The 27,961-nt window shown below is 47.4% G+C and overlaps 1 protein-coding gene across 2 annotated transcripts in view; it reads right to left on the bottom strand.

Annotated features, from left to right (window-relative positions):
- akap11 (A kinase (PRKA) anchor protein 11) overlaps nucleotides 1-27,961 on the bottom strand; it is a 65,751-nt gene that overhangs the window by 19,547 nt on the left and 18,243 nt on the right. The window contains exons 2-8 of one of the 2 annotated variants that reach the window (XM_084310226.1): nucleotides 25,252-25,360; nucleotides 24,728-24,838; nucleotides 21,665-21,718; nucleotides 20,411-20,542; nucleotides 8,782-9,064; nucleotides 1,541-5,750; nucleotides 962-1,108 (exon numbers count right to left, since the gene is read on the bottom strand). In XM_084310226.1, the coding sequence (XP_084166352.1) occupies nucleotides 962-1,108; nucleotides 1,541-5,750; nucleotides 8,782-9,064; nucleotides 20,411-20,542; nucleotides 21,665-21,718; nucleotides 24,728-24,838; nucleotides 25,252-25,314 (5,000 nt within the window). In that variant the 5' untranslated portion in view covers nucleotides 25,315-25,360. The remainder of the gene's footprint in view (nucleotides 1-961; nucleotides 1,109-1,540; nucleotides 5,751-8,781; nucleotides 9,065-20,410; nucleotides 20,543-21,664; nucleotides 21,719-24,727; nucleotides 24,839-25,251; nucleotides 25,361-27,961) is intronic. The other variant, XM_084310227.1, reaches the window with a different exon arrangement.

The following is a 27,961-nucleotide window of genomic DNA, read 5'->3' as shown; positions in this document are numbered from 1 at the left end:
ACATACAATTGTTAAGGGGATGCAGACCAGAGAAAGACTTTCGTCTTGTTTACATCAGGGTCCCCCATTTGTTTAAGTCCACTCCACATTACAGTTATACTTTTGTTTTGATGTGAAAAGTGGTGCTGCATAGACGGCTGAGAGTGTCGTTTCTTGACTCTCAGCTGAGAGCGTTGTCAAGCTACAATATTATAAAATACAATATTATAAAATCCTGTCAGGAAGCGTGCCTCAAAGCATGAATGAACCGGCATTTACCGGGCATTTACCGGCATTTCTAAGCACTTTAAACGCGAACTTTAGCGCACATATAAAGTCAGCTTATTATGATGAATTGAAAATGGGGGACCCTGATGTAAACAAGACAAAAGTCTTTCTCTGGTCTTGGCTTATTCAAAACCGAGTGTGTAGTGAGAGGGAAGACACACAAGCTGACCTTCGAGGTAGTAAAAAGCAGACAGAGACCCCTTTTGTCAGGTGAAACCAGTGAGCGCCTAGGCTCCTGTGGAAGACCTGTTGACTGCAAACAAGTCATTGATAAGCGACGGCCATATTAGACACATAGCCATAATTTAAGATATAGTTTATGCATTCGCAAATATGAGAGCTCTGTCATTGAAGTGGGTGGTGAACAAGAGCGCAGTCGTGTAGCGCGGAAACAGCTGTTCGCGCGTCACTCGGGGGGCGTGCTTCAGCGGCCAATCAGAGCACAAAACGGCAACGCGGAAGGGCATGTTTGTTGCCGAAAGTATTCACGCGGATGGGGGGCATAGACCCCCTCCAGACCACCCCCTACTTGCGACTCAACACCCTCTTGTTTGAGAATCCGGGGGAGAAGCGCCGAGTCGTAACCCTTGTGCTCACTGCCCCCAACCATTCAGACCTCAAGGAGACCGGCTCAGGTCTGTAGCGCCTGTAGCTAAACGGCCTGGGTGTGTTGGAGTGTCAGGGGGGGGCGCACCTGTCGCTTAGGTGCAGGAAGCTGCTGTTGTCGTCTGGGTGTTCGTCCTCGAAGCTCAGGTTGGACCAGCTGCCCAGACTGTCGTCCCCCACGCTCAGGCTGAGCTGCTGGGACACTGTGGACTCTGTGGCCTCCCTTCCTAGAGAGCTACGGTACACACACACACACACACACACACACACACACACACGCACACGCACACGCACACACACACACAGATCGAGGGAGAGAGAGGAGAACTGGAGGTATGAGAACCAATAGAAACAAACAATTACAGGAAAGTGATGTAAACCCTTTCAATAATAATAATGAACCCCCTAGATGCTACTTCAACTGTGTCGGGTGGTAGAATAAAATGGTACAGCATAGGCACGTCAAGCGGAGAGGAAGCAGCTATGAAGCACAAGCAGTGAGGGGGGGAGGGACTTTTGAAAGATTACTCAATGGAAGAGAGAGACAAAAGAAAGAAACATTTCTCACCAACCACCTAGAACGCCAAAGATAGCCATTAAGAGCACTATGCAGACTGGCAAGTCATGGAAAAGTGACCCCGGCGGCATGCGTCACGGATGTGGGTACCTGAGGTTGGCGGCCTGGCAGGCGTTGGACAGCGCCGAGGTCATGATCTCGGCGGTCAGGCTCTCGGCGTAGCTGGCCCCATCGTGGCCGATGCCGCTGTCGGCGTTGAGGCTTGTGTTGCTCAGCTCCCGCTTGGCCGTCTCCATCGCCGTGGAGACCATCTCCTCTGCGAAGGCTGTGCGGCGCTCCAGGTCGATGTGGATCCTGGGGATCTCCAGGCCACAGAGCCGGTCGGCCTCGCCCTCCCGCCCTCCCCTGCTCCCTCTCCTCTGGCCGGCCTGCTGGTGGTGTCTGCCGAGCTTGCTGCAGTAAGGGCACTCCTGGACCTGGCAGCAGCGACAGGCCGTCTCCGGACCCGGCGCTGCCCCCTCCGAGAGCCTCTCGGCGGGGGAGTGTCTGTCCTCGGCCGGGTCCTGATGTCTGACCGGATGTCCGGCCGAGGCCAGGCTTATCTCCAGGGTGTCGTCCACTATCTTCCGGGCGTAGTGCTCTATGACCTGCAGCACGCCACTGCTGTAGCCTCCGTCGTACAGGCTGCCGGTGCTGTGGTACTGCCGGCTCGTGCCCTCTTTGGCCAACAGGGGGCAGGAGAAGGAGTTTCTGATTAGATTATCTGCCATGTCCTCGAGTTTGGATTTCTTATAGAGACAGGAGTCGGTCAGAGACTTGGGCAGCCGTGCAGACGACAGGTGTAGTTTGCGCGTGACGTCGCAGGTGATGTTGTAAGCCAAGGACTCGGCGAAGTTCACCAGATCCGTGTAGTCCCCGGGGTCCCTGCTGCACGCCTCACCGCTGGGCCCCTTCCAGCCGTCTGGCAGGGACTTGGAGGAGTAGAGCCTGGTGGAGGAGGAGGGCCTCTGCTTCACCTTACGGGCGGCGTGCGCCAGGCCGAGCTTGATGGAGCGGTAGGCCAGCCGGCTGGCGTACTGGTCCAGGACAAGCTCCCGGCTGCCGCCCTCTTTCTTCAGCACCCGGATGAGGTAGCCGGCGTACTCGTCGGTCACGCTCTCACAGCTGGGGTACTCTGAAGACAGGCCGGAGGCGGCGCCGGGGCTGGTGGTGGAGGTAGAGGCGTTGGCCAGGGGGTGGAGGACGGAGGCCAGCAGGTCACTGGACCACTGCTCGGCCAGCCGGCCCAGCCTGCAGTCTCTGCTGTGGTGGTGGGGACACTCAGAGCTACACCTGTCCAGGCTCCTCCTCCTCCTGAGCGCCCTGTGATGGTGGTGACACTGCTGCCCGGAGCCCACCATCCTCTTCACGTCGCTGATCACCTCCCCGGCCACCTCCCCGGCGTACACCCACAGCGTGTTCAGGGTCTGCTCCGAGAACTGAGCCACGCTGTCCCTCCTCCCCTCGTCCCCCCTCCTCGTCGTCTCCCAGTCTTCCGCCCCTCCTAGGGTGTCCATCTCTGTCGCCATGGAGACGATGTGGCAGGCCAGCCGCTCTGCGTAATGGAGGGCCTCCCTGTTGGACATCCTGCGAGCCGACGACAGGTTGAGTTCGGGCCTGCGGCTCTCCGTCTCTGCGCCGCCGCGGGTCTCTGCACCACCGGCACAGCCCTCTGCCGCCTCCTCTTCCTCATCCTCTTCCTCGTTGCCCTCGGCCTCCTCGGACAGAGACCTCATCAGCTTGAGCATGAAGTCGGCATTGTCCGTATGAGGGCCGGCGCCCTTGGGCCCCGGCTGGTAGTGAGGGGTCGGTGGGGGAGTGGCGGGGGAGAACTCTTTAGCCAGCTTGCCTTTCAGTTTCTTGGAGAACTGCTTGATCAGTTTCTCCTGGGAGATCTCACTGGGCTGCTGGGGAGTGGAGGGGGGAGTCCCGGGAGTACCGACCGATTTCTGTCCAGAGCCGGGGGCTAAATCGTCCCCGGGGACAGACATCTTCCTCCGGCCACCCGTGTCCGAGGTCGGAACATCCAGGGTGTCCTTCATCATTACATGGTGGTTCGCCTGAGGGAGAGTGTGGAGAGCGCCGGGGCCTGCCGTCTGTTCACCAACACCTCCGTTCCTCACACAGCCAGGCCCTTTACCGTCATACGTGAAGCCCTCCTTGCCGGCTCCATGCGCTGCGGGGGAATCCGGGGTCTCTTCACTCACTGAACCGGGCCTGCTAGAGGAAGAGCCCCTTCGACTTCCGATGGTCTTACTGAGGAAGTCGGCACAGTCGCCAAAACCCTTCTTCACCTTCGTGGCAGTTATCAGCTCACAAGCCTCGCTCACTATCATGTCCACCATGTTGCCGGAGAAGTTATGGAAGGGGGTCTTTCCCTGGGCGGACTCTGCTCCTCCGGGGGCCTGGGCCGGATGTGGGTGGAGGTCGGTCTGCGTGGCGGTGGTGGTGTCGGAGGAGGACGCTGAGGTCTGGGCCACACTGGAATTGGTTTCCTCACTGCTCTGGAGGTGGGAGAGAGCCTGGCCGGCCTGGGGCACGGGGACACAGCTGGCCATGCCCGACACTGAGAACAGGGCTTTCTTCACCGTGCAGCAGCCGCCGTCCTCTCCCGGGGCCGTCTCACTAGAGGAGGTGCTGCCGCAGGTGTGAGTGGAGTCCTCCACGCTGACATAGCAGATGTTGTCCAGAGAGACGCTGATGGCGGCCTGGCTGGTGAAGGCCACGTCGGCCTGGGAGAGCTCTATGAAGGCCTCCTGGAGGACAGACTCGGAGAGGTCCGAGGCATAGGAGGACACCACCTCCTCCTCCTCCTCATCGTCCTCATCGTCTTCCTCCAAACCGCGGGCAAAGGACCAGTTGCTGGGCGTGAGAGGGGTGGAGGGGTGCGAGAACTGGCACACCTCCATCATGCCCTCGAACACCAGCTCTTCGGCCAGGTCGGCGGCGAAGCGCGTGACCGTGTCGTGGATGATCTGCTTCTTGACGGTCAGGAACTCCTTCAGGGCCCCAGTCACGGCCTCCCCGACCAGGAAGCCCGCCAGGCCGTTGACGGCGCGCTCCTTCAGCACGTAGGCGCGCCGCATGCCTATCTCGTGGAAGGCCATCTGGAACACGGAGGAGGTGAGCCGGGCGGCCAGGTGGCACAGTGTGGTGGTGCAGGAGGACACGCCCTTCTGGAGGTCTCGCAGGGCGCTGCCGAGGCTCATCTCCACCAGGTCCGTGGCGAACCTCTGGATCCCGTCCTTCAGAGACTGCGACCTCAGCTTGGCCACAGTCACCGTCTCCTGGATTTCCGAGAGCTTCATCAGGTGTCCCGAGGGATTCTCGAACTCCTTGTGGCAGACACAGCTCAGGTTCTTGTTGTCGCTGATGTCCACCGGTGACTGGTAGCCGCACACGGAGCCCAGGATCTCTTTGGACAGGCTGCTGGCAAAGTCAGAGTAGGTCTTGTATAGAGAGCAGAGGTCCTGGGGTTTACGCAGCTCCGAGGGGTCCCCACCGTCCCCTACAACCACCTCTGTCTTCCAGAAGTACTCCAGCGGTCCCCCAGTGTCCCCCAGAGGGCTGAAGGCCGAGGAGCTAACGGGGCTGAAGAGCGGACCCCCGCTCTCCTCACAGGAGGTCCGTACGGGCCGGGGGGAGTCTGGCACCTCAGAGTTGGGCGAGTAGGGAGAGCCCGGCTTCAGAGGAGTGGGCTTCTTCACATTGGCAGGGAGGGTGGGGTGGTCAAAGCGGTGGGGGTTCATGCCCTTGGTGGAGCAGCCTCTGGACACATATTTGGAACCGCTGGTGCTGATCTCAGAGGGCTTCTTCTTCTTCTGCGTGGGAGTGGTGCTGGCGGGGTCCAGAGGGAGGGTGAGGGTGCAGCTCTCCGAGCTCAGCTCCTCCAGGTCATCGAACTGGTCGAAGCTGTCGAAGAACTCGCTGACCTCGGAGTCCGAGTCTTCCACGCGGTCTCTGGGTCCCCCCGGCACCTGGGGGATGTCCAGCTTGGCCAGCAGGCTCTTCTGGTAGCCCACCTCGTCCAGGAAGATGATGGGGCTGGGGCTGGAGCAGTCCGACTCCTCCGATTCGCTGACATGTACGACCGTGGCGGGGGCGGGGAAACCGGCACCGGGGTTGCAGTGCGTCCACTGGGATTCCACGCCCAACGACCTCTGCACCGTGACGGACACCTCCGCGCCCGACCTGCGATTGGCCGAGGACTTCCTGGAGGAGGAGATTATGATGACGCGGGAGCCCGAGAGCTCTTTGCGTCTCTTGTGGGCCGGCACGGTCTGGGACGCCACGTCACGCTTCTTAGCCTGGTGATAGGGAGCTGCAGCGGGACAGGAAGAGACACGGCAGAAGAGAGATGGGTTATGTAAGAACAAAGAGGGGATTCTTTTACAAAAACCAAGACTGCCAAAACACAGAATATAATTCAGCGAAAGCGGTAACGGTGCCAACCGTTAATCTTATTTTAAGATTGAATCTAATCTTCACCACAGTGTCACACTGTCTTGATAATTACTACATGGCTGGCAAGAGAGCCATTTGGCTTCTACTTTGGGAAATAACGTGTCACAGAGGATAAACCGCTTATTCCTGCCGTTTCTTATCATATCAGATGTTGCACATAAACCGTTTGACTCCATCCCAAATGGATGGATTATTCTTCCAGAGTCAGCTACTGAATAGAGACCGGTCTCTGGCAGGGGAGGAAACTAACTTTTTGGCTTACCAGCCAACTGGCGAGTATCTGATTTTTTTTACCAGCCAAACAGATTTTTTACCAGACAAAAAAAAATCGCTAATTGTGATAATTACTTCTTTGTATGTCAAGCTGCGTCAATGTTGTGTATGCATCTGGGTAGGCACACTGTGCCTTTAAGACAGCACGGTGGTCTTACGACAGTGCTGTGAAGTACCGTCAAGTGTTGTGGTAACGTCAGTTGGGTTGGTGTGCTGTTGTGCACAGTGCACTGGTTGAGCTAGCCCCTTTCGTGACTGCGATGTGCAAGCCAGGGGCTTTTGAGCATGAAATAAAATGTCTAACCTTACGTCGTAGTCCGGTGCTTTTTTGGAAACATTATAGTCATAACAGATACACCTAGCTGGCTGCTTTGAGCACACGGGGCTAACGTTAGCTAGCAAGCAGCTATAGCTAAAACGCTAACTAGAAGCTAACCACTGTATACAGTTCCAGTAGACTAACATTACACCTCTGTGATTTAAATGTGTCCTTAGTAACTTGTACTCGAGGGTTGTACTAGGGTTGGATGCAGTTCCCCGTTGGTCAGTCTGTCTGTTTTCCATCTTCTGCTGTGTTTAACGTTATCTGTTTGCGAGTGCTCCTGATGGCTAGCCTAGTACCGCGGGACTTTTATTATTATATGTCCGCGGGTTGGCCAGTACTGCGCAAACGTTTATTAAACATTATATGTCCGCGGGTGGTCTTGTGCAGTGCTCTCGTGGCACTGTCAACTAAAGCGAACACTCAGAAGACGCGCACCGTTTGCCAGTGCAGTGATTGCAGAATGTTTTATTTTTTTGTATACTCGCCAGCAGGGGAGGAAACTAACTTTTTGGCTTACCAGCCAACTGGCGAGTATCTGATTTTTTTTACCAGCCAAACGTAAAAAATACTAGCATTTGGCCAGTAAAGTGGCCTAATTTCCTCCCCTGGTCTCTGGGTCACATCCTAAAGACTGAACCCAAAGACAACACTGGAGCACGAGAGTCTCTTTAAATACTTTATTGCTCAAATGGGATGGCAACCCCTCTTTATCAAGACTCTTTTTGTGGAAAAACATTTGTGGAAGATCAAATTACCTTGTCATTTTATTTTGGTTTTTTGTTTGATGTGTGTTTTAATTATTTCCCTTACTTCCGTGATGTATGCATTGTGTGTCTCAGTTCTTTCTTGTTTAATTTTTTTGTTACCCTTCGAGAGGCCTTTTTGTCCTCTGGCCAGGCCAACAAGAGTTTATTCTTAATTAACCCGCCTGGTTAAATAAAGGTTAAATAAAATTTAAAAAAATATATAAATAAAGAATACATTTATTAATTATACCTGGCCAGAATGTAAAGACAAAGTAAGCTGATGCAATGTATTTTAAATGTGCAATCATTATTTTTTACATTTATTTGAGTTATCCAAATAAAATGTAACCGTAGCCTACTACCACATAATGTAACCACATCCAAGTGAATAATGAAACCACATCTTATATTTCAATTAGACTCATTAGTCACCATGGTTCAATTCATTCTTCACCTCAGTTCTTGATTAACTTGGCCTATTTCCAAGCCTCTGAAACCTAATGAAGGTGGATCCTCCAACATTAATGTCACCGCACGCCACGGGCTACAGCAGGTGTTCGTAAGCTACCGCAAAGCCAGAGCTTCCATATGAAACTACACATGACAAGGAATCCATAACATACCAAATATATTTGTAGACTTTATTTATAGTCCACATACTAGCTTACCAAAAAAGAGGATAAATATCGCATTTTTTTTTTTACTTTCTTTACCATGTGTGAAAAAGGCTCATCATTGTGTTTACAATTCCAGTCACCAACCCCTTTTTTCGTTCTCATCTGGACTGCTTCATTTATCATGCGACATATTCGGCCAATCAGAGGACTGCCTCTAGAATTTTCGTTTTAGTAGCACATGGTGAACAGAAGAGCAAAGACATAGCTCAGTACTTGCTAGTAGTAGCTCAAGTAAGCCAGTAGAGTTTGACTGTGGGAGTTTTAGCTGCTCATTTGTGGTTATTTTGGGGGTTTTAAGTGCGTGCAGCTAATTAACCACCGATCACCTGACATTTGAGTTGATTGTGTTAGTCTGTGGTGTCATCCCTCAACAAGTATTAAAGTGACATCATCTACGGGAATGTTCTGATAGGACACCCTGTAGCGATTCAAATGATCCTGAATCAGCATAGATCTTAATTGAGATTGTCATATATCTTTCACTATGACAAAGCCAAACTCTAGTCCAGGAATATAAGACTACTCTTATATTCAGGGCGATATGGCAATAAGGTGCAAATTAATCCCTTTGCACCTGATTAATAAAGTATCTGAAGTGAACCACGCGCGCCACTGTCTTCTCTGGGTTTCGTCTTTAAGGAATGGCCCTCAGGGACCTGTTCCTGTTCAACTGTCTTATTCTGGGAGCAACGGAATGCGGTTTGCGGAGTGGCTGAAACTCCCTCGACTCAAGTCAGTGACTAAACCTACGTCTCTCTCTTGATGAGCTCACGTCTCCTCGTGACATCGCATTGGAAATCAGAGCCGGTAAAACGAGCGAGGGACTGAGAGACGCATTCGAACAAAAGGTTCAGATAATGAACTTACCGTCTCTGGTGTCCTCCTCCTCCAGATGTTCCAGGGCGGTGACAAAGTCGTCCTCGATGGACGAGACAGACTGGTTGGTGTCGTCTTCCTCGGGCTGGCTGGGCTCGGCCGTGCCCCTGTGGAGGGCCTGCAGCTCCAGGGCGTAGCGGACGCCCGCCGCGTAGCGCCCCAGCAGACCCACCAACCACGACACGCCGGCCTGGGGGCAGGGGGGGCCGAGGACGGAGCCGGGGCCATGGCTGGGGCTGCGTCTCAGCACACACACGGTCTTCAGCCAGCACTGCTGAGGGAGGGAGGGAGAGTTCAGATGGGTTCGATTCAATTTAGAAATTGTCCATTGGATGAATAAAGGTCTATGTCTGCATTTCGTTATGCTGCCCCTCTAGTTCTCATGGAATGAACCCCTCTAGTTCTCATGGAATGAACTCCAAACAGTTCCAAAGTTTGAGATTCTCTCCTCTGTGGCAGAGTTTAAAACCTCGATCTCCAACCATTGTCAATCAAGTTGTACGTGTTTTAATTGATTTGTTATCCTTGCTCTTTGCCTCGTCTTGTAGTCTTATTGTTATGATTTTATATGCTGTGTGATTTTATATGCTTTTTTTTGCAAATTTCTGTATGAACACTCAACGTGACTGTAAATGAGGGAATCCTCAGTTGCCTTTCGAGTTTAAATAAAGGTTTGAAATGTAATTGAATTTAACTGCACGTGAGAAAACAAAAAGAAAGTTAACTCAATCAGCGCCAGAGGTCGCTGTGTACCGTGTGGTAAGAAGGCCACCGCTTTAAAGAATAGGGATACATGGCGGTGTTTGCAGGGCTCAATCTATATTATATATCATAGCTATGGATATAATACTATTGCCCATTTGACATTGAGTATCTATCGTTCAATTTGTGAAAAAGAAAGATTTTTTCTCATCCATACATTCCCATTTTATACCGTGGTGAATATGAGTATAGTTTTAGAGTAATCCAGTCTAATCCCAGAAAACTACGCTATGAAGCGTTTAGTGCATTTCACTCAAAACTCCGTTTCTCGCCTGTATCAACAATCAATCTGAAATCAACGCTATATTATCGGTATTATGTTTCATCATGAATGCATGAAAGGTGGGGGGGGGGGGTCTTTTTTCTATGCTTCAATCATCACCAACGGAATACGTTACACACACACATTACACACAGTCGGATCGCAGTGAATGGATTTGTGGATCAACGCAAGATTGATACCATAGCCCTTACCTTGACTAGGATGTATTCCAAAAAGAATATTCCAATTATCTGATCGCCATTCCAAGTATTGATGTCGATCGTGTTGCCAACATAATCCACCAAAGAACATGAACCGGGAGTGCTTTATTCTCCTCAATCCATGCGTTATAAACACTTGTCCTGCCAGACAAGGAAAACCCGGCCCGGACTTTTTAGATCGACACACAGCCAGAGCCAGAGAGTTTCAAAGGATGTGCAATACCGGCCGCAAGGCGGCAGACGGCTGTATTGGACGTTTGCGATCTCAGATTAATTCCCAATGATAACAGAGGCTCCCTCGATGGATTATGATGGGAATATCGAATAAAAGAAATAACGACTTTTCTTGGGTTTGGCGCTCAAGCATCGGCGAGTTAACCCGACTTTATTCGTGAGTGGCGTCCAATGAGTTAAAAGTCTGGGTAAAGTGAAAATAAACGTGTTTATTTATTTTTTTGTTTGTTACACCACAGACACATGTGTTATTAACAGTGATGGGCAGTAGCTTGCTACAAGTAGCGACGCTACATAGCTTAACTACAATTCTCAGTAGCGTGCTGGTACAGTAGCTCGCTACTTTTTAACCAGGGTAGCAGTCTCTGTAGCGGAGCTCTTTATAGAACGAAGTAGTAACGTAGCGACGAGAAACGTTACACGCTACTTTCGAGAGAAACAGTCATTCATTCATTCATTCATTCACTAGAATATCTGCGAGGAGAAAAAAAAATCCCCGTAAAAATCCCACTATGATTGGTTGCTTGGTTTGTTTAGATATGAGTGACGACTTCACGATTGGGTATGGTAGGCCAAAACGTTATGGGTAGGCCAATCAGAGGCAGGATAGGGCGGGACTCCAGCCGCAAAGCAGGAAGTGAAAATCAAAACAGACGTATTGAATGAATGCAATTTAACGGATTACATGAACAAGAACCAGTCTGAGCTAAATGGCAGAGGGGTTCGATGGCATTGATGAAGATGATGTCAATAACAACAATGACTCTCCATGGCCCTATCTGGGACACATTTATGAGTTTGACTGAAAAAACGGCTAAAACTATGCTGCTCTCAACTTGAAGACACATTCAGGTGAGCTGATGAAAATCAACTGTTCCCAAACAGCACACAAGTCAGTACACTTTGTCAACAGCTTTAACTAAGATAGCTGCTATCATGATGTTTCACTGTAGGCAGAAAATGAACAATATTATTGGGGTGGAGAAAAGAAAAAAAGAGGGAAAGCAGTGGTTCTCAACCTGTGGGACAGGACCCCCAGGGGCGGTCCCCACATGATTTTGGGGCCATGGAATGTTTTGTGAGTTACATATTTAAATACATTTGGTCATTTAGCTGACACTTTCATTCAAAGCAACTTACAAATTGTGTACAACAAGTCAGTAGGAGTGGTACATATCTAGCAGCCAAGGATAAGTAGTATCGTTTGTCAGTGTCAAGCTTGAGTGTTATACTCGTACATACTGTAGTAGTATAGACATATTAGCATAGTTGGTACTGGTAGTAGTATATACATGGTAGCATAATACTAGTAAAATGAAGTAAAACAATTCAGATATTGAAGAAGTGTGTAATACAAGTTCATGTTAAAAGGATGACACAAAAAGCCAGACCGAGGGCTTGTTTCAGTTTTATAATAAACAATCAAACTGAGAATTTTTTTTCCTGCCTATTTGTTTGGTGGAAACTTGGTCACGAAGTAAAAAAAATAAATAAAAAAGTAGTGCCGATGTAGCTAGCTATTTTTGCCATATTCTTGTAGTGTAGCTTGCTACATTTCTCTGGGGATAGCTTCCATTGTAGTTGAGCTATATTTAATCGAGAGTAACTTGTAGTGTAGCTTGCTACATTTTCCAAGTAGCTTGCCCATCACTGGTTATTAACCACCCAGCCACATTTGAATGACTGAAAAACATTAATAACTTTTAGAAAACTCAGTTGATCTGGCTGCTCAGACCATTTTGCAGGGTTGTGGGGGGCGTGGTCAGATTCTGCTTGATTGACAGCACCCTTTCAGCTCAAGTCCCATTTAATTTCTTAAATCACTAAAACCTTTTGCTATAAACTACCAAATCTATTAAACAGACCCTATTTGGGTTAGAAAGCTTGACTAATCGACTAACTAGCAAACTAGGTTATACCACCCAAATTTGTGTTTTTATTTAACTATATCTCCCAGAGTATGGTGCTAATTGTTTTAGCATTTTCCATGAAACGGTTAGTAGTAGAGGTTTATCTATAAATGAACAAATCTATCAAATTGACCCCACTTGGTTAGAACCAATGGTTCTCGAGCCGTAACGGCACATGGGGCAGGAGCCTATCTCCTGTTTCCGTAGCGTGAGGCAGCTTGATGTACAAGTACACCCCTTGGACCAGCGTTTCCGTTAGCCGGTAATTACCGGTATTTGACCGGCAAAATCTGTTGAAGTCCGACATATTTAATCTCTCCGGTCTTAATGTCCGGTGAAAATAATGCCCTCTAAGCACAATTTGATTATTTGAATTGTATTAAAATAGGCTAAAATTAAATAGCCTATGCGATGAACGAAACAATCATTACATTTGTTTCATCGTTGCTTCACCAAGCAGGTATAATAATGTTGTCAGCGAGAGCTTAGTGCTGGGTTTTGCGAGTGCATGTGTAGCTGCAGAGCCGGAGCAGCAGCAGCACAGTGCAGTACTCCAATTCAGCCATTGACAATTCAGCTGTTGGGTGGGGGGCGCTGTTGAGCGGTCCCCAGATAGAGCCAAAAAACAGCTGAAACTGCTGCTCTGCAGCGCCATACTCTTTGCAAATAAGTCGTTGCGAGGTGGAGAGAGTCATCACGCAAACCCACGATAATGTTGCCGTCTCTCTCTGCCAAATTTCTCAGTTCTTCGCTTGATATAATTAATACAAATGTCCAATATAACGGAATTCGTTAGCTCATAAAAATGTGATTATAACAGACTGCTGTTTAATAATGTCGGGCGACTGCCCACAGACACCTATTTGATTTAAAGTCGGCAGCAGCACGGAGTCTCGGGACTTATTTTATTTGGAATATAATGATTGTATACGCAAAAGTAGCCTAGTTTTAAGTTAAAATATTATAAATCTACATGCCTTGAGGATGTCAATTATTTTTAAGCTCAATAAACTCTGACCGGAATTTCTCTCATTTGACCGGTAGATTTAAATCTACCGGACCCTGAGACCGGCAACAATTTTTTCTAACGGAAACCCTGCCTTGGACATGACGCTAGTATGTCGCAAGGACTTCCCCCCAAACCAACCCTTGATGCTGAGTGTCAAGCAGGGAGGCTATGGGTACCATTTTTAAATAGTCTTTGGTATGACTCGGCCGGGGCTTGAACTCCCAGCCTCCCGAACTTAGGGTGGACACTCTACCCACAAGGCCACTTGGTTAGAGAACTCAACTAATTAGCAAACTAGCTATTGTTTTTAGCATTTTACATTCACATACATAAAACGGTTAGCATTAGCTTTGCCATGCTACATTTTTGAGCTACTTATCAACTCCGGGAGAACCATGCTAATGCGCCAAGACGGTACAAATTTGTACACGGAAAGTGTCATCATTGTCAACATCGTGATATTAATGATACAGCGGCGTGATAACATGTTGACGCGTTAGCATGCCCTGGCCTAAACAAACACCACTTTGAACAGCACGAGATTTCTTCAAGCACAACTCTAACGTTACTTTAGCTAACAATTTAATCCTACTTTAGTTAAACTAGTTAGCGGGTACAGACGCTATCCTGCACGCATGAGTGGGAGCTAAGGACACAGCTACAACCACCAATACAGACGCATGGACACATAAGAGGCTAACAAATAACGTTTCAGAGGACATGCAATAGCTAGGCTCATGACACTTTTAGGATACAACTAATTCCTGGAATATAATGGCTACTTGTTGCTCCCCCTGCTGTAGTTATGAAGCGCTAACTCCATATCAGATAGTAGTTAGTAACATAGCGTGGCATTAACTATACGGGAGACTAAATGACTTGAGACACCCCTATAATGCACTCAATGCAGATTTTAGACACGAAGCACCTTCATGACCGGCAAAGTCACTAACTCACTCACTCATCTAGCACCCATCCAGAGCACCCATCCAGAGCACCCATCCAGAGCACCCATCCAGAGCTAACACCACGGTATGAGAGCTCCTGCTAGAAAACCATTACATTCTGTAGAACACCATTACATTTTACGGACACTCGGAGCTGTGTGTTTACAGGTTAATTTGCCATTTGTTGATCCAAGAGGAAGAGAGACAGGGCTCAGCCTCTCACTCACTGCGTTTTTCCATTCGGTCAATATCACAGTCGTGCGCGACGTTACTCTTTCATCACGTATGCATGCGTCTGCAAATCTGAGCACCCTGAGATAAACACAACATGAACCCCAGCCCCCCCCCCTTAACGCCTGCGACACCTACGGCACTATGTGTCCTTGTTACATAGCGTTATGTTACGGCAGGGGACGGGTGGCTCCAGTGTCTCAGCCAGCTATGATTACAGACCCACAAACTGAACACAAAAATGGTGAAAAACGGTCCAACTCCACAATTCAGTTCTAACATAATTCACAGTTTTCAGCAACTCTTTCCAACATAGAAACAAATCTCTTTAACCTCTTAACTTGCAAGTACACAAGTTCAACTCAAGTTCAGACCTCTGTTAGGGCTTGTGTCCATAGCGGACGTTTTTTTCAAGGCGGACCGCTTTGAAAAAAGAAAAAAAAAGCTCAGAGCGTTTTCCTGAGTCTCGCGACTGCCGCGGCTCCGCCCCTTCCTCGATGTTGATTACCTTGATGAGCGCGCTCCTTTCCAAAAGTTTAACTAGTTTCAACTTTATGCGCTGGGAGCGCTCCGCCCAAAAACGCTGCCGCCGAGAGCTCATAAACGCGAGGCGCGGCGCTGGGAAGAGGAGCGCACCTGTCACGCCTGTAGCATAGAAATTAATGACAGGAAGGAGCCGACAACTCATAAAACGTCCGCTATGGACACAAGCCCTTACTCTATTTCATTAGCACTAAAAGTGACTTTACTTTTTTGCATTAGTAACTTCAGAATGTTATCTTTCAAAAGAGGCTCATGCATGTGCTATAAGTATAAAGATAAGCTTTGCAAAAAAAGTATGCAGTCCTCAAGTATAAAATAAAATAAAAATAAATAAAAATAAAAAAGGGCCACTTTTCTGCCTGCCTGTTAAAGGGGTTAAAAGAGATGTGCTTTGCCCAGACTTTTAAGCGTGGTCAGCTGGTGGTTTATTCCTGCTGCCAAGGGGACCATCATCAGCTCATTGAGGCTGGGGAGGCGAGCAGCATCTGCATGTTGTCAGGGGCTGCCATGTCCCTGAGTGGCCCAGGACGAGACGAGCTAATCATCACGGAGCCTTCGGCGTTTGTAAACTCGCAGGAATCCACATGGGACTTTTTCAGAGGGGGAAGAGCGAGGGCTTTGTTATGGCTGCCGTCTGATTGCGGTTTGATATTATTGTCGCATATAAAGAATACAGAATCACTTAGCGCCACTTCTGCCTGTATTGTGGAAGGGGGGGGGCGGGCACGGTCTCGCTGTCTTGTCACATTAACTCTCAAAAGAAACCACACAGTGGGCCACAGGGTCTGTCTGAAACTCACACACACAGAACCTGGAAGGACACACACACACACAATCCCACACACACACAATCGGAACCTGGAAGGACATACACGGAACCTGGAAGGACACGCACACAGAACCTGGAAGGACAGCGCTACAGTCGCAGGTTAATTAAGCATTACATCACGCGCAGGAGTGGTTTGTGAACAATAAACCATGCCTAGGGGTGGTCGTTAGGCCCGAGGCGCAGCCGAGGGTCGTTAGACCCCCCTAGGCATGGTTTATTGTTCACAAATCACGACTGCAAGTGGTGTAATGCTTTTATACAACTGCCACATTCATCCAACCTTATTGCTATACAATAAACGCAAGTGGTGTAATGCTTTTATACAACTGCCACATTCTTCCAACCTTATTGCTATACAATAAACACACATTAATCGAAGATTTATTGAAAAAACCATCCGCCAGAAAAAGTAGTTCCCACAACAACAAAAAAGAGAAATTGCCTCCATGTGGAAGCAGCTCAGAAGTGCATCCAACCAACTAACACATCCAACTGTGTGTTATTGGAATCCAACTGCCTTTCAACTAAGACATCCAACCAACTAACACATCCAACTGTCTTTCAACTAAGACATCCAACCAACTAACACATCCAACTGCCTTTCAACTAAGACATCCAACCAACTAACACATCCAACTTTTCTTTAGTTTTTAATTATGAAGTTAGTGGTTGTTATTGGAATGATTGAAATTTTTATTACCAGATGCAGAATGGGTAAAATACAGTACGGCTCAATACACACAATTGTTAAGGGGATGCAGACCTACTTTCTATAGAACTTCATTCTTAGATGCTTCTATAGAAAGTAGGTAAAACAAATTAAAAAGTTTTCTTTGCCCTATTTATTTTTTAATTTTTTTGTAAACCTACTGTAGAGGGCCTAAACTTAACCAGTTGGAAACCAAGCATACAGTAATAAAATTAGCAATCAATCAATCAACTCAATAGGCCATGCTCACTTAGAACAGCGCAGCACCCAGCTCTCTCTCAGTCTGACTCTCCCCCGCGTTGCAGACAGGAGTGTGTGTGTGTGTGCGTGCGTGTGCGTGCGTGTGTGTGGGGGTGTGTGGGGGTGGGTGGAGAGCCAGCGTCGGACAGTGTGAGAGTGAGGGCTGCAGTCAGGGAGAAGGAAAAAGAAATTGAAAAAGAAATTGCAAATCAATCAATCAATTTTCTTTTGTTACACAATGATTCATGACCCATAGATTACACAATCCAACATTGTGTAAGAGACTAAGACATTCGCCGTGACAGAATCGCTTGATATTTAGTCGTTATGACGCTATCAACATATCCATTTGTTAAAGATTATTGTCAGCCATCTTGTGATCCGGCGGAGTGATGTGATGTGATTCGGTTGTGGGCGGGTCCAGGGACCAGCAGCGTGGAGTGTTCCCTATACATACGTGTAAATGGACTGTTTCAGCCAATCAGAATCGAGAAATTTGCATGCCGTTGTATAAGAAAACATAACGTTGTCCGTCTCCGCACCTGTGTTTGTCTGGCAGGGCGAGGGAGACATCTTACATCCATGCAACTGACAGACGCCAAGAGACATTTTGGACGCAGTGGACGCCTTCTCTCCACTCTACTCTTCCCCCGGTTTCACTTCACAACTTCCCCAGTTCTCCCTGCTCACTTCTCCTCTACTCTTCCCTAGGGGTGGGAATCACCAGTTTCATCATGATACGATACGATATCGATTCTTTGGACAACGATACGATATTTGCCGATATCACAAAGTCTCTCACGATACAATACGATACGATTAGATTCAGGTGCCTGCGATCGATATGAGATGATATCATATGCCCATTTAACACAACCAGTAACATTTAGATCAACAAAAAAAAGGTAATGAAAATATCATTTGACATTTGTATTTTTGAGCTCTTCCAGACATTTAAAGGAAAATCAATCTATTGTTTTTAATACAAATAGACCTCCTGTTCACTGTAAAGTGCCACGTTTTTATATATTGAGCTTTAAACTTTAAGCTACATTTTTTGGAACTCAAAACTCACAACCTCCCTCTCCCAAACCGTTCCTACAACAATTTGTTGATGTTGCATGATCATGTATAGGCCTACATTTATTATGTATTATATTGTTTATGTTTAAATAACATTTAAACATCAAACTCCTCTGACCTCATCTGGTCTTTCCAAAGACGCGCGCACACACACACACACAGAAAGGGAGAATGCTATGCTGTAACATCTACACACACGGAGCTACTGCCGTTGTTCTTGGGCGGATATGAGACTCGCCACAGGATTTTCAAAATAAGAGTATCGATATGAATCGATCTTATTACATTGCATCGATCCGATTCGATTGTTGATAATTACATTAGGGATGCCCCGATCACGTTTTTTGCCACCGATACCGATCACCGATCGTCGTGATCCATATCGGCCGATACCGATCCGATACCGATTGTTTTTGATTAAAAAGAAATTAAAAATTATTTTATATAAAAAGTTTTTTTTTTTTTTTTTTTTATAAAATATATATATTATATAATTAGACTTGTACTTGTATTATCTGCGACTGCGAGACATCGCCACCACGCAACAAGTCAAAATGCTCACTATCTGCAAACAGCTCCACTGTCTGTGTGTACTCTAGTAGCCCAGCTCAAAAGGATTCTCCGGCGCTGCAGCGGGACCCCATTGGTAACGTTAAGTGCTTTGGTCGTTTCACATTCAGCAAGCCCTCAGCTCGAATACGCATTAAATCAATGTTATAAGACATTGATATCAAGAGCTATCTGTAGCTACTGCTAGCCGGCTAGATGACGTTAAGACAGAACTTTAGTTCAATGGGACATTTCGTTTTGAACAGTAAACGAACGTCAGCTAACGCAAGCTAACTGAGGTATGAACATGAACTACTAGACTTTCTGGATCATTTGTTGATATCAGGAGCTATCGGTAGCTAGCCGGCTAAATACCGTTAGACAATGCCTACTAAACGTGAATAGTTGACTGGGTAATTTTGTTTAAACAGTAACGATAGCTAGGTAGCTAACGTTAGCGCAGGTCGAATGCAGTGCACTACAGACTTGAGCAGAGGAGCCGCACCTCTTTGTTTACAAACTCTACACGGGGGCGGGCGGGGCTAGGGAGGAGGAGCAGCGGCAGTTTGCAGGTCGTGTGTGTCTGAGACAGACAGCGAGTGAGAGCTTCGCTTGATCGGTTTCCGCTATCGGCGAATATGACTAATTATCGGAATTCACAGATTGCATATTTATACTGAGTATCGGCCGATAACGATCGGTGGCCGATCGATCGGGGCATCCCTAAATTACATCAATGTATCGATCTGGATCGATGTATCGTCCCACCCCTACTCTTCCCCCGGTTTCACTTCACAACTTCTCCAGTTCTCCCTGCTCACTTCTCCTCTACTCTTCCCCCGGTTTCACTTCACAACTTCCCCAGTTCTACCTGCTCACTTCTCCTCTACTTAGTCTTCCCCCGGTTTCACTTCACAACTTCTCCAGTTCTCCCTGCTCACTTCTCCTCTACTCTTCCCCCGGTTTCACTTCACAACTTCCCCAGTTCTCCCTGCTCACTTCTCCTCTACGCTTCCCCCGGTTTCACTTCACAACTTCCCCAGTTCTACCTGCTCACTTCTCCTCTACTCTTCCCCCGGTTTCACTTCACAACTTCCCCAGTTCTACCTGCGCACTTCTCCACTTTCAGCTCACTTCTGCTTTGCTCATCATGATGCCGGTTTCAGCTGCGTCTTTTCTCACAGAAAGACATGTCCAGAAAACCCCTCGGGGCGTCTGCCCCCAGGGTTTCAGTTAGCCGTGATTACAGTTTTTTTTTTACCCTGTAAAAATATGTTGTGTTGTGTTTAAAATCTCTCTGGTCATAATGTCCTGTGAAAATATTTCCCCTCTTTGTTTTTCTTTGAGCCGAGTAACGTACTGTACGTCCCACTGAACGTGCTTGTTTTTGCCACTGAAACAGAAATCTAGCGCAAACAGAAGTCTCGTTTTCTGAAATCCCTCAAGGCGTGTGTGTTTACCTTGCAAAGCAGCTGGATTTCGAGGTGTTTGTGTGTGTGTGTGTGTGTGTGTGTGTGTGTGTGTGTGTGTGTCTGTGTGAACCAGGAAAACTAAAACGAGGACTGGAATAACATTTCCAAATCATGTGAACATGTTGCCTACTTCGCGTAACGTTCATAGACTATTGATAAGGACTGACACGCTTAGGTTGTGGCTAAGCTGTTGTGCTAGATGGACCCAAATACCCGAGCCATCCTGGCTGCACCAAAATATTTCTCAAGAAATCTGCCATTCAATGAGTGGAGAGAGAGAGAGCTGTTGCGGTGCAGACAGAGTGAAGGTAATGTAACGTCAATTATTACTATCGATACGGACGGACACGCTTAAAAAGTGGCTAGATGTTGTGCTTACATAGACCCAAACACCCCATTCAATGAGAGCTGGTGCAGTGAAGACAGAGTGGAGGTAAAGTAATGTAACATTAAATTATTACAAATGGTAACGGTGACCGCTTTGATTGACGATTGAGCATTAAGCATTGGGTATAACTTTATCGCAATGAGCTCAATAAACACAGATAATATTTGACCGGAATTTATCTGGACTGGCACCAATTTTCTCTAGAGGAAACCCCTGGCCCGCCCGCTCTACCTGCACTCCGGTGTCCTTGCGCTCGGCCGGCCTGCGGGAGTCCTTGAGCAGCAACACCTCGTCGTTCCTCAGGCTGTGGACGTGGAGGGACCTCAGCATATCACACAGATCCCCCGGCAGAGACGACAGAGCCTGGGGCAGGGGCATCGGCAAGTTAGCCTCTCTGGCTCAGCTGGTAGACTGCTGTCCAGGAGTTAGCTCTGTCTGTTAGCCTCTCTGGCTCAGCTGGTAGACAGCTGTGCAGGAGCTAGCTCTGTCTGTTAGTCTCTCTGGTTCAGCTGGTAGACTGCTGTCCAGGAGCTAGCTCTGTCTGTTAGTCTCTCTGGTTCAGCTGGTAGACTGCAGTCCAGGAGCTAGCTCTGTCTGTTAGCCTCTCTGGTTCAGCTGGTAGACTGCAGTCCAGGAGTTAGCTCTGTCTGTTAGCCTCTCTGGCTCAGCTGGTAGACAGCTGTCCAGGAGCTAGCTCTGTCTGTTAGTCTCTCTGGTTCAGCTGGTAGACTGCTGTCCAGGAGCTAGCTCTGTCTGTTAGTCTCTCTGGTTCAGCTGGTAGACTGCAGTCCAGGAGCTAGCTCTGTCTGTTAGCCTCTCTGGTTCAGCTGGTAGACTGCAGTCCAGGAGTTAGCTCTGTCTGTTAGCCTCTCTGGCTCAGCTGGTAGACTGCTGTCCAGGAGCTAGCTCTGTCTGTTAGTCTCTCTGGTTCAGCTGGTAGACTGCAGTCCAGGAGCTAGCTCTGTCTGTTAGCCTCTCTGGCTCAGCTGGTAGACTGCAGTCCAGGAGCTAGCTCTGTCTGTTAGCCTCTCTGGTTCAGCTGGTAGACTGCTGTCCAGGAGTTAGCTGGACAGAGTAAGCCCAAAACTTTGAGTAAGAGTGCTGGTCAAGGATCAGAAACTAGATTCCCAGTAGCTGAGAATCTCATTCAATAGGAGGTACAAGGGACAACTGATCCTAGCGCAGCACTGGCAATTTGGGAAGTAATGTGTAGCATCAATGAGATTCAATTTAAATTAATGTACTTATCCAGCTATGGCTGCGTGATATGGGAAAGAAAACATTCAGAGGAACTTGAAAATAAATTAATTATAATAAATAAAGATATGTTAGAAATTCAGTGGCATTCTCAAATATTTCAGAAAGCATACCATTCAGAAATATGGAGGTATTACCCAGCCCTATCTACAGCACAAAGTTGTTTTTAAGAACACATTTTTACAATAATAGGCCTCTGAGCAGAAGAAGGTACAGTACGATGCTCACCTGCAAAGTGGCGTCCTGCCCTTCACAATGACCAGGCAGACACACAAAATGGATCTGGAAAAGCACAGAGTCAATCCATTTACATTACATTTGCATTTAGTCATTTAACTGCTGCTTTTATCCAAATCCTTACATGTTCTGTACACAGTGACGACTGGTGATTAGTGGCCCCACGAGTGTCACCAAAAATAACTGCAGACAAATGTTATTGCCATCTGTACTCAATGGCGCCAGCGTTATTGACCATTTTAGCGATGTTTGCAGACCCATCGTGTGTTCTGTATTATAGCTATAGAGACAATAGTGTATGGCTCATTTGACAGGCATTGTTCACAGTACATCACTGACTCATCATCAGTTCATTTCTACATACTGTAGTTTTTGCGCTATTACACGCTAAACATCGCCCCTTTCCAAAATAATCCAGTCTTTTTCCATAGATAGCGAGATATGACGCGTTATATGCAATATGCGCAAATCGTTCTGGTTGATCGCCTGAAACCCCAAATACTTCCAAATCAAAAAAGGTATATACCATGTACATATGCGTCTTCACAAAATCATCAAGGGGGGGGGGGGCTCGTTTTAACTAGAAACGCGATCGTGTTTGTCAAGCATGTTTTACGTCCGGTAAAACACGACACTGTGATCGTTACAGAAGTATGTTTTACGTTAAAGAAATACCAGCAGGAGACCTTACCTCAGTCAGAAAGTACTCCAAAATGAATCCCAGTCGATCCCATGGCGATCGCAATTACTTATGTATATTGGGCATGTCTACCATATGGGAAAGAATAGCTCTGAGGTACCAAATCTTCCACCGATTGCTATGTTGTGATCCACTCCTAGGCAGAAAGAGCCGGAGGTAAACTCAGTACTGGCCCAGGCTGGAAGACAACTGATATCCCCAGTTCAAAAGGTAGGCGATACTGCCACCTGGTGATATTCGATCGTTATTGCAATTCCAACGTAGGCAGACGAGCCAGAGAGACCTAGAGAGCTCCTGGCGAGTGTTTAGAACGGGGATCAAATGGAAAAGATCAAAGGATCTAAAAACGAGATATTGCATTTTTGGCGCTCAAGCGTTGGTGACGAAACACGAGATATTACATTTTTGGAGTTAAAGATTTGACTTGTTATTTTCTCAAATGTATTATGCATGGTTATAGCATCTTACTAAATTGCATATACATTATGATTTTATTAGTATTTTAGTTGATGGTCATCTCTTTGCCTTGCCGTTTTAGATTGCGTTCTTCTCCCGACCGTTGGGTCTAAAATAGCATGAACGGTGCTAGCCCCTCTCTATCGTGGAAAACTCCAAGTGCGCATGCTCAGGGTGTTGGATCACAGTAGACCAAATCAATTTGATGGCAAGTGGGGCTCGGAGCCCCTAGCCCTAAAAGTACAACGTCATTTCGTATTTCAAAGTTGATTGGCTGGCGTCGGATTACAGACAGTCGGTAAAGATTCAAGAAGCCTTTCATTGCTAACGGCAGCTACTCTAAACTACCTAGCTAGTGACGTTACGTGAAAATGAACAAAGTGGATTATTTACTAAAGCACAGGTTTGAAACCCTGAATTTGGAGAACATTTTAATAAAACGTCTGGGTCCACACCAAGCCACTGGATATCGTTATAACTTAAACAGCTTGCAAAGGTAACCGCATGAGAACAACCATCAGTCTGCTGAAAATCATTATAACAACTCATATGATGACATCTGAGTCAGAGAGGAACTTTTCCACCTTAACACTTTGGATGCCAGCCACGCGTTTTGTCGTTAGTTCATGCCGACCGTTGAGTGCCCGCCAACGCTATATAGGGTTTGTTTGTCGTATTTTTTTTTATTGGCGATTTGAATTCATATTTCATCAATCGAGCCTCAGGTTAGTGTTGCAGACTCTCTCTGAGCTCAATTGGGAAGATACCGCCCCCTACCGTCTCTCCCTGTGTAACTGCACCCCATTACTTTAGACAGTTTCCTCATTTTACTTTTCCGACGAGGCATCTGAAGAATCCATTGTGATCACCGGCCCGGAAAACACGTGGATTATGTATTTACAGTACCCAACGCTGAATCAATAAACGCGATCGATATTTGGAATGGCAATCAGGAATTGGAATAATCTTTTTGGATAACATCTGATCTGAGGTAAGGAATCTATTTTACCAGTCTTAGGATAATCAGAGCCATTTTCACCTATATATCAGCGTTTGCCCTATGCGTGTGTGGCTGTGATCGCTGATGAGGAAATGAGAGAATCGATATTTCAGCCCGCTTCTATAGCGTGCATAAGTACACATATACTATCGATAATCTAGCGTTTATTTGAAAACGATTCATAAATAGGCCGAAAAATTACAACGTTTTTGTGTATGCCAGAATATTCCAGTAAATGCCGTTTATCACGGAATCTTTATATTTTCCTTGAAAACGAGGGCTTTTCAAAATGCTATAAAACGGAAATGAAGAGATTAAAAAACAATCCGTTTTGACAATGTTGACTGCAAACAAGTCATTGATAAGCGACGGGCAGATTAGACACATAGCCATAATTTAAGACAGAGATTATGCGTTCACAGCGCTATCATTGAAGTGGGTGGTGGCATTCAACGGGGGTAAGGCGCACCGCATGGCTGGTAATCAAAGTGTTAGAGGATAAAAACGTCACAATACAATGGGGGCCAGCTAATTCAGGAGTTACAGGACTTTGTTCCCAAAGTAATCGACAAGTGAGCCCACAGCTTTGGCAAGTGATATTTTATCATCCTGATGTTATGGTCCTGGTCCGTGCTTTGGCAATGGTGTTGTGTTGAATCCCTTGATGGTAGTGTCATGTTTAAACTTTAAAGACAAGGTTGTTGTCATAATGTGGTCGTCATAGAATCCCTAAAAAGTTGTCTATGGGTGCTTTGGTGTGGCCTTCAGTGGCGTTGAGCTCTATAATAGCAGTTAATTTAATCCATCACAAAGTGCAAAAATAAAAAATAAGTGTTTGACACTAAAAACGTCCGCTTTTCATCTGTGTATGTGTGTTGCGTGTGAGAGAGACACACACCTCCGTCAGCCTCGGTGCGTCTCTGGCTTGCGGCTCCAGACAGACGCTGCATAACTCCTTCCGGTTCCTCAGGAGGCTCTTCACACACTGAGCCCCGCCGTCACGGACCGTCTGCAAACACACCACATGTGTGACACGCTGCCACAATTAACCCTAATTAGGGCGACCATCGAGGCAACGTGTTCTCCCAGGGTTACATTTAAGTCCTTTTTAATACCACTAAGAACAAAATGTAATACCAATTTCACAACCATATTCTCACACATTCCATACAAGTTTTCGCCAGACGCATCAAGCAAAAAAACAACACGAATACAAAAATATTTTATATATTTAACATTGGCCCCCAAACATTTGTATACCTGTGCAAATGAAAATAAGACTTTTTAATACCCCGCAAATACCCGGTTGTCTCTTCCTCCTGGAGATGCATGTGAGGCACAGTGTGCCTGCCTACTGCTTTGTGTGAGACGGGTGTCTGGTGTTTAAGGCTCTACTCTCTAAAACATGTCAGACAGACTGACCTCTTTGCGGATGGAAGCTCTGGTCCTGAGTGGGACTCCTCGGATACGGGCGCAGGCGTCCATGGCAACACAGGGCTGGGCGTGGCTGGCTGGTTGGCCGGCCACTCACCTGGAGAGAGAGGAAGGAGAGAGGGAGTGAGAAGAAGAGTGAGTTGGACGTGGCTGAGCGGTTGAGAGAATAAGGCAGGGCGCACTGCAGCCATACAGATATCAACTGTCCGGTTAATCCTAGGGATGGCCAAAACTCAAAACAGTAACACTAACATTTCTATTCACTAGTCATTCGATCGATGGGTCACTAGAAGATCGCCCACCTGTTAACCCATTGAAACCGGGAAACATGTGTCTATATGCAGGCTATATAATGCATTATTAGCAGGCGTTTTAGGTCTAAATGGGTCAAATGTAAATGGTATATGGTGCATTTATATAACAGCTTTTATCCAAAGCGCTTTACAATTTTGTTCCTCACATTTCACCCATTCACTCACACATTCACACACCGACGGCGGAGGCAACCATGCAAGGTGCCGACCTGCTCATCGAGAGCAATTAGGGGTTAAGTGTCTCGCTCAAGGACACTTCGACACGCTGCCCGGGAGGAGCGGTAATCAAACCGGGAACCTTCCCGATTACCAGACGACGGCCCGCTCTACCTACTGAGCCACTGTAGCGCAATTTTGTTTTCACTTAGCGGACGTGAGATAATCAAGCAAACATTGCGAAGGTTACATCACTGACGCTTGAAGTGTGTGAGCTTTAGTGAAGCAAAACGTCAAAAACGTTGCTACAATGTAACATCTCCGGTCTCTCCTTTCTTCATCTTTCTTTCATCACTTCATGAAGTGATGAGGATCTGCAGCCACAACAAACAGGACACAGACACACACGTGTCGGTGATCCAGCTCTTATCTCCAGTCGATCTGCAGCAGGTGCAAGACGACACAAAGCGCTCCGTGTGAGACGTCTGCAGCTCCTACGTGCCGCTCCAGTCTCACCCTCCACCGTGACTCAGTAGCGTGATGGAGCGCTCGCTGAAAGAGTGAAACCAGAGAGACGTCACGCAGACTCCCTCCGCCCAGTCTGACGAGCGGCCTGCGGACAGGAGGTCAAACCACGGAGAGCTCGGAAAGGTCACGTGCGATCGCGACCTCAGATCCAGACAGACTGAGAGATTAGGCCCGGGCCGTCCCGTCATTAACTAGGCTAATCAGGCTTCAGGTGAGGAGGTGGACGGGGCCGTGCAACACACACTCGTTACAGAACGGCTAACTCCACCTAACTTGAGAGGAGATCCAATTTCATGATTAGAACACTATTCTGTGTGTCCTTGCAATCCCCGATAGCATAAACTCTTCTCAAGACCTACGTGTAAATAATGAGTTGGGTACTTTTAAGGGTACCGAGTACGAGTACCGATTCACGCTAGATCAATCCGTACCATATTTCTGCATCTTTACATGTTTAGTATAAGAGTGTAATATGGGAGCATTTTCCACAAATATATATTACTGTCTCGTCTCTTGGGTCTTTGGAAAGACCAGACGAGGTCAGAGGTGTTTGAATTAAAAAACATTCTGATGATGGTCAGAATATTTTGATATTTAAACATAATACATGATCGTGCGATTTATTTTGTGTGGTGCGTTATAACAATAAATAATGTTGAAGTTGCACATAAAAAATATATATATTTACAACTGAAATTACATTTATTGTTATTACAGAGAGAGTTAAGTATCCAAAAAAAGGTACCATTGGGAATTCCAGGAACTGGTACTATACCGGTTCAAATGTGAACGGTACCCAACCCTAGCTAGCATGACCTCTCCTCAAGACCTGTAAATAACACAAATCAAAGCCTTAGAAGCGGTAGGCCGAGACCATGCTGGACAACGCGGGGCCTAGCTCTCTTTGATGTTCTCCACAACACCGGGGCCCGGTGATCAAACAGCAGGCGAGGGAGCAGGGGTGTGGGCCGTGACCCGGGTCAGGGGGATGGGGGGGGGGAGAGCACACTTAGTAAGCATGACGGGGCAGCCCGAAGGCGGCAAAAATATTTACAGTGCGCAAAGAGGAAAAGTTTCCCCAAGTAATCCTAGCCTTCCCTTTGAGGTGTCGTCCAAAGCAGCTGCCTGCGTCTAGACTCCAGGCAGGCGGTCCCTGCTGATCAGCTCGTCCTGCTTCACCCTGGGAACCCGGGAAGGGAAGGGAAAGGGGGAGAACATGCCACTGCCTTCTGCCCGGTGGCCAAGGACCTCCTGGCTGGCGAGCTCCGGTGGGCAGCCGCTGGGAAAGTAAGGAGGTGCGGCCGCAGCTGTCTAACCTCAGCTATGCGGGACGTCCCATCCCGCTGCAGCCCGCTCTGGGGTGGCCTCGAGGTGAAGCGGGGTCCCGGGCGACGTCGGTTGCACCTCGCGACCGAACGGCTAAATGGAACGGTGGAGCGGTGCACCGCTCGGTGGAGCGTGAGTGTCCGCCAGGTAGTATGACTAATATTCCTATTAAAAGTTGGCCAGTAATACGGTCGTAAAAGTTTATTCTTTTTTTTATATGCGCTGCAGAATTATTTTTTTTTTACCATCATGAATTACCGTCATAAAAAATAAAACGTGATGCTAAGCATATGTGCAATAAACGCCTAAATTAAGATTGACTGAGGTTGTGTTTTCGGTTCCTCTCTCCGGGTAGAATGGTTGAGATGACATTT

Source organism: Notolepis coatsorum (assembly GCF_963971535.1).
Source record: "Notolepis coatsorum genome assembly, chromosome: 3".
Classification (NCBI taxonomy): Eukaryota; Metazoa; Chordata; class Actinopteri; order Aulopiformes; family Paralepididae; genus Notolepis; species Notolepis coatsorum.
Note: the sequence above shows the minus strand (reverse complement) of the source record. Positions and strands in the feature narration are given on the sequence as shown.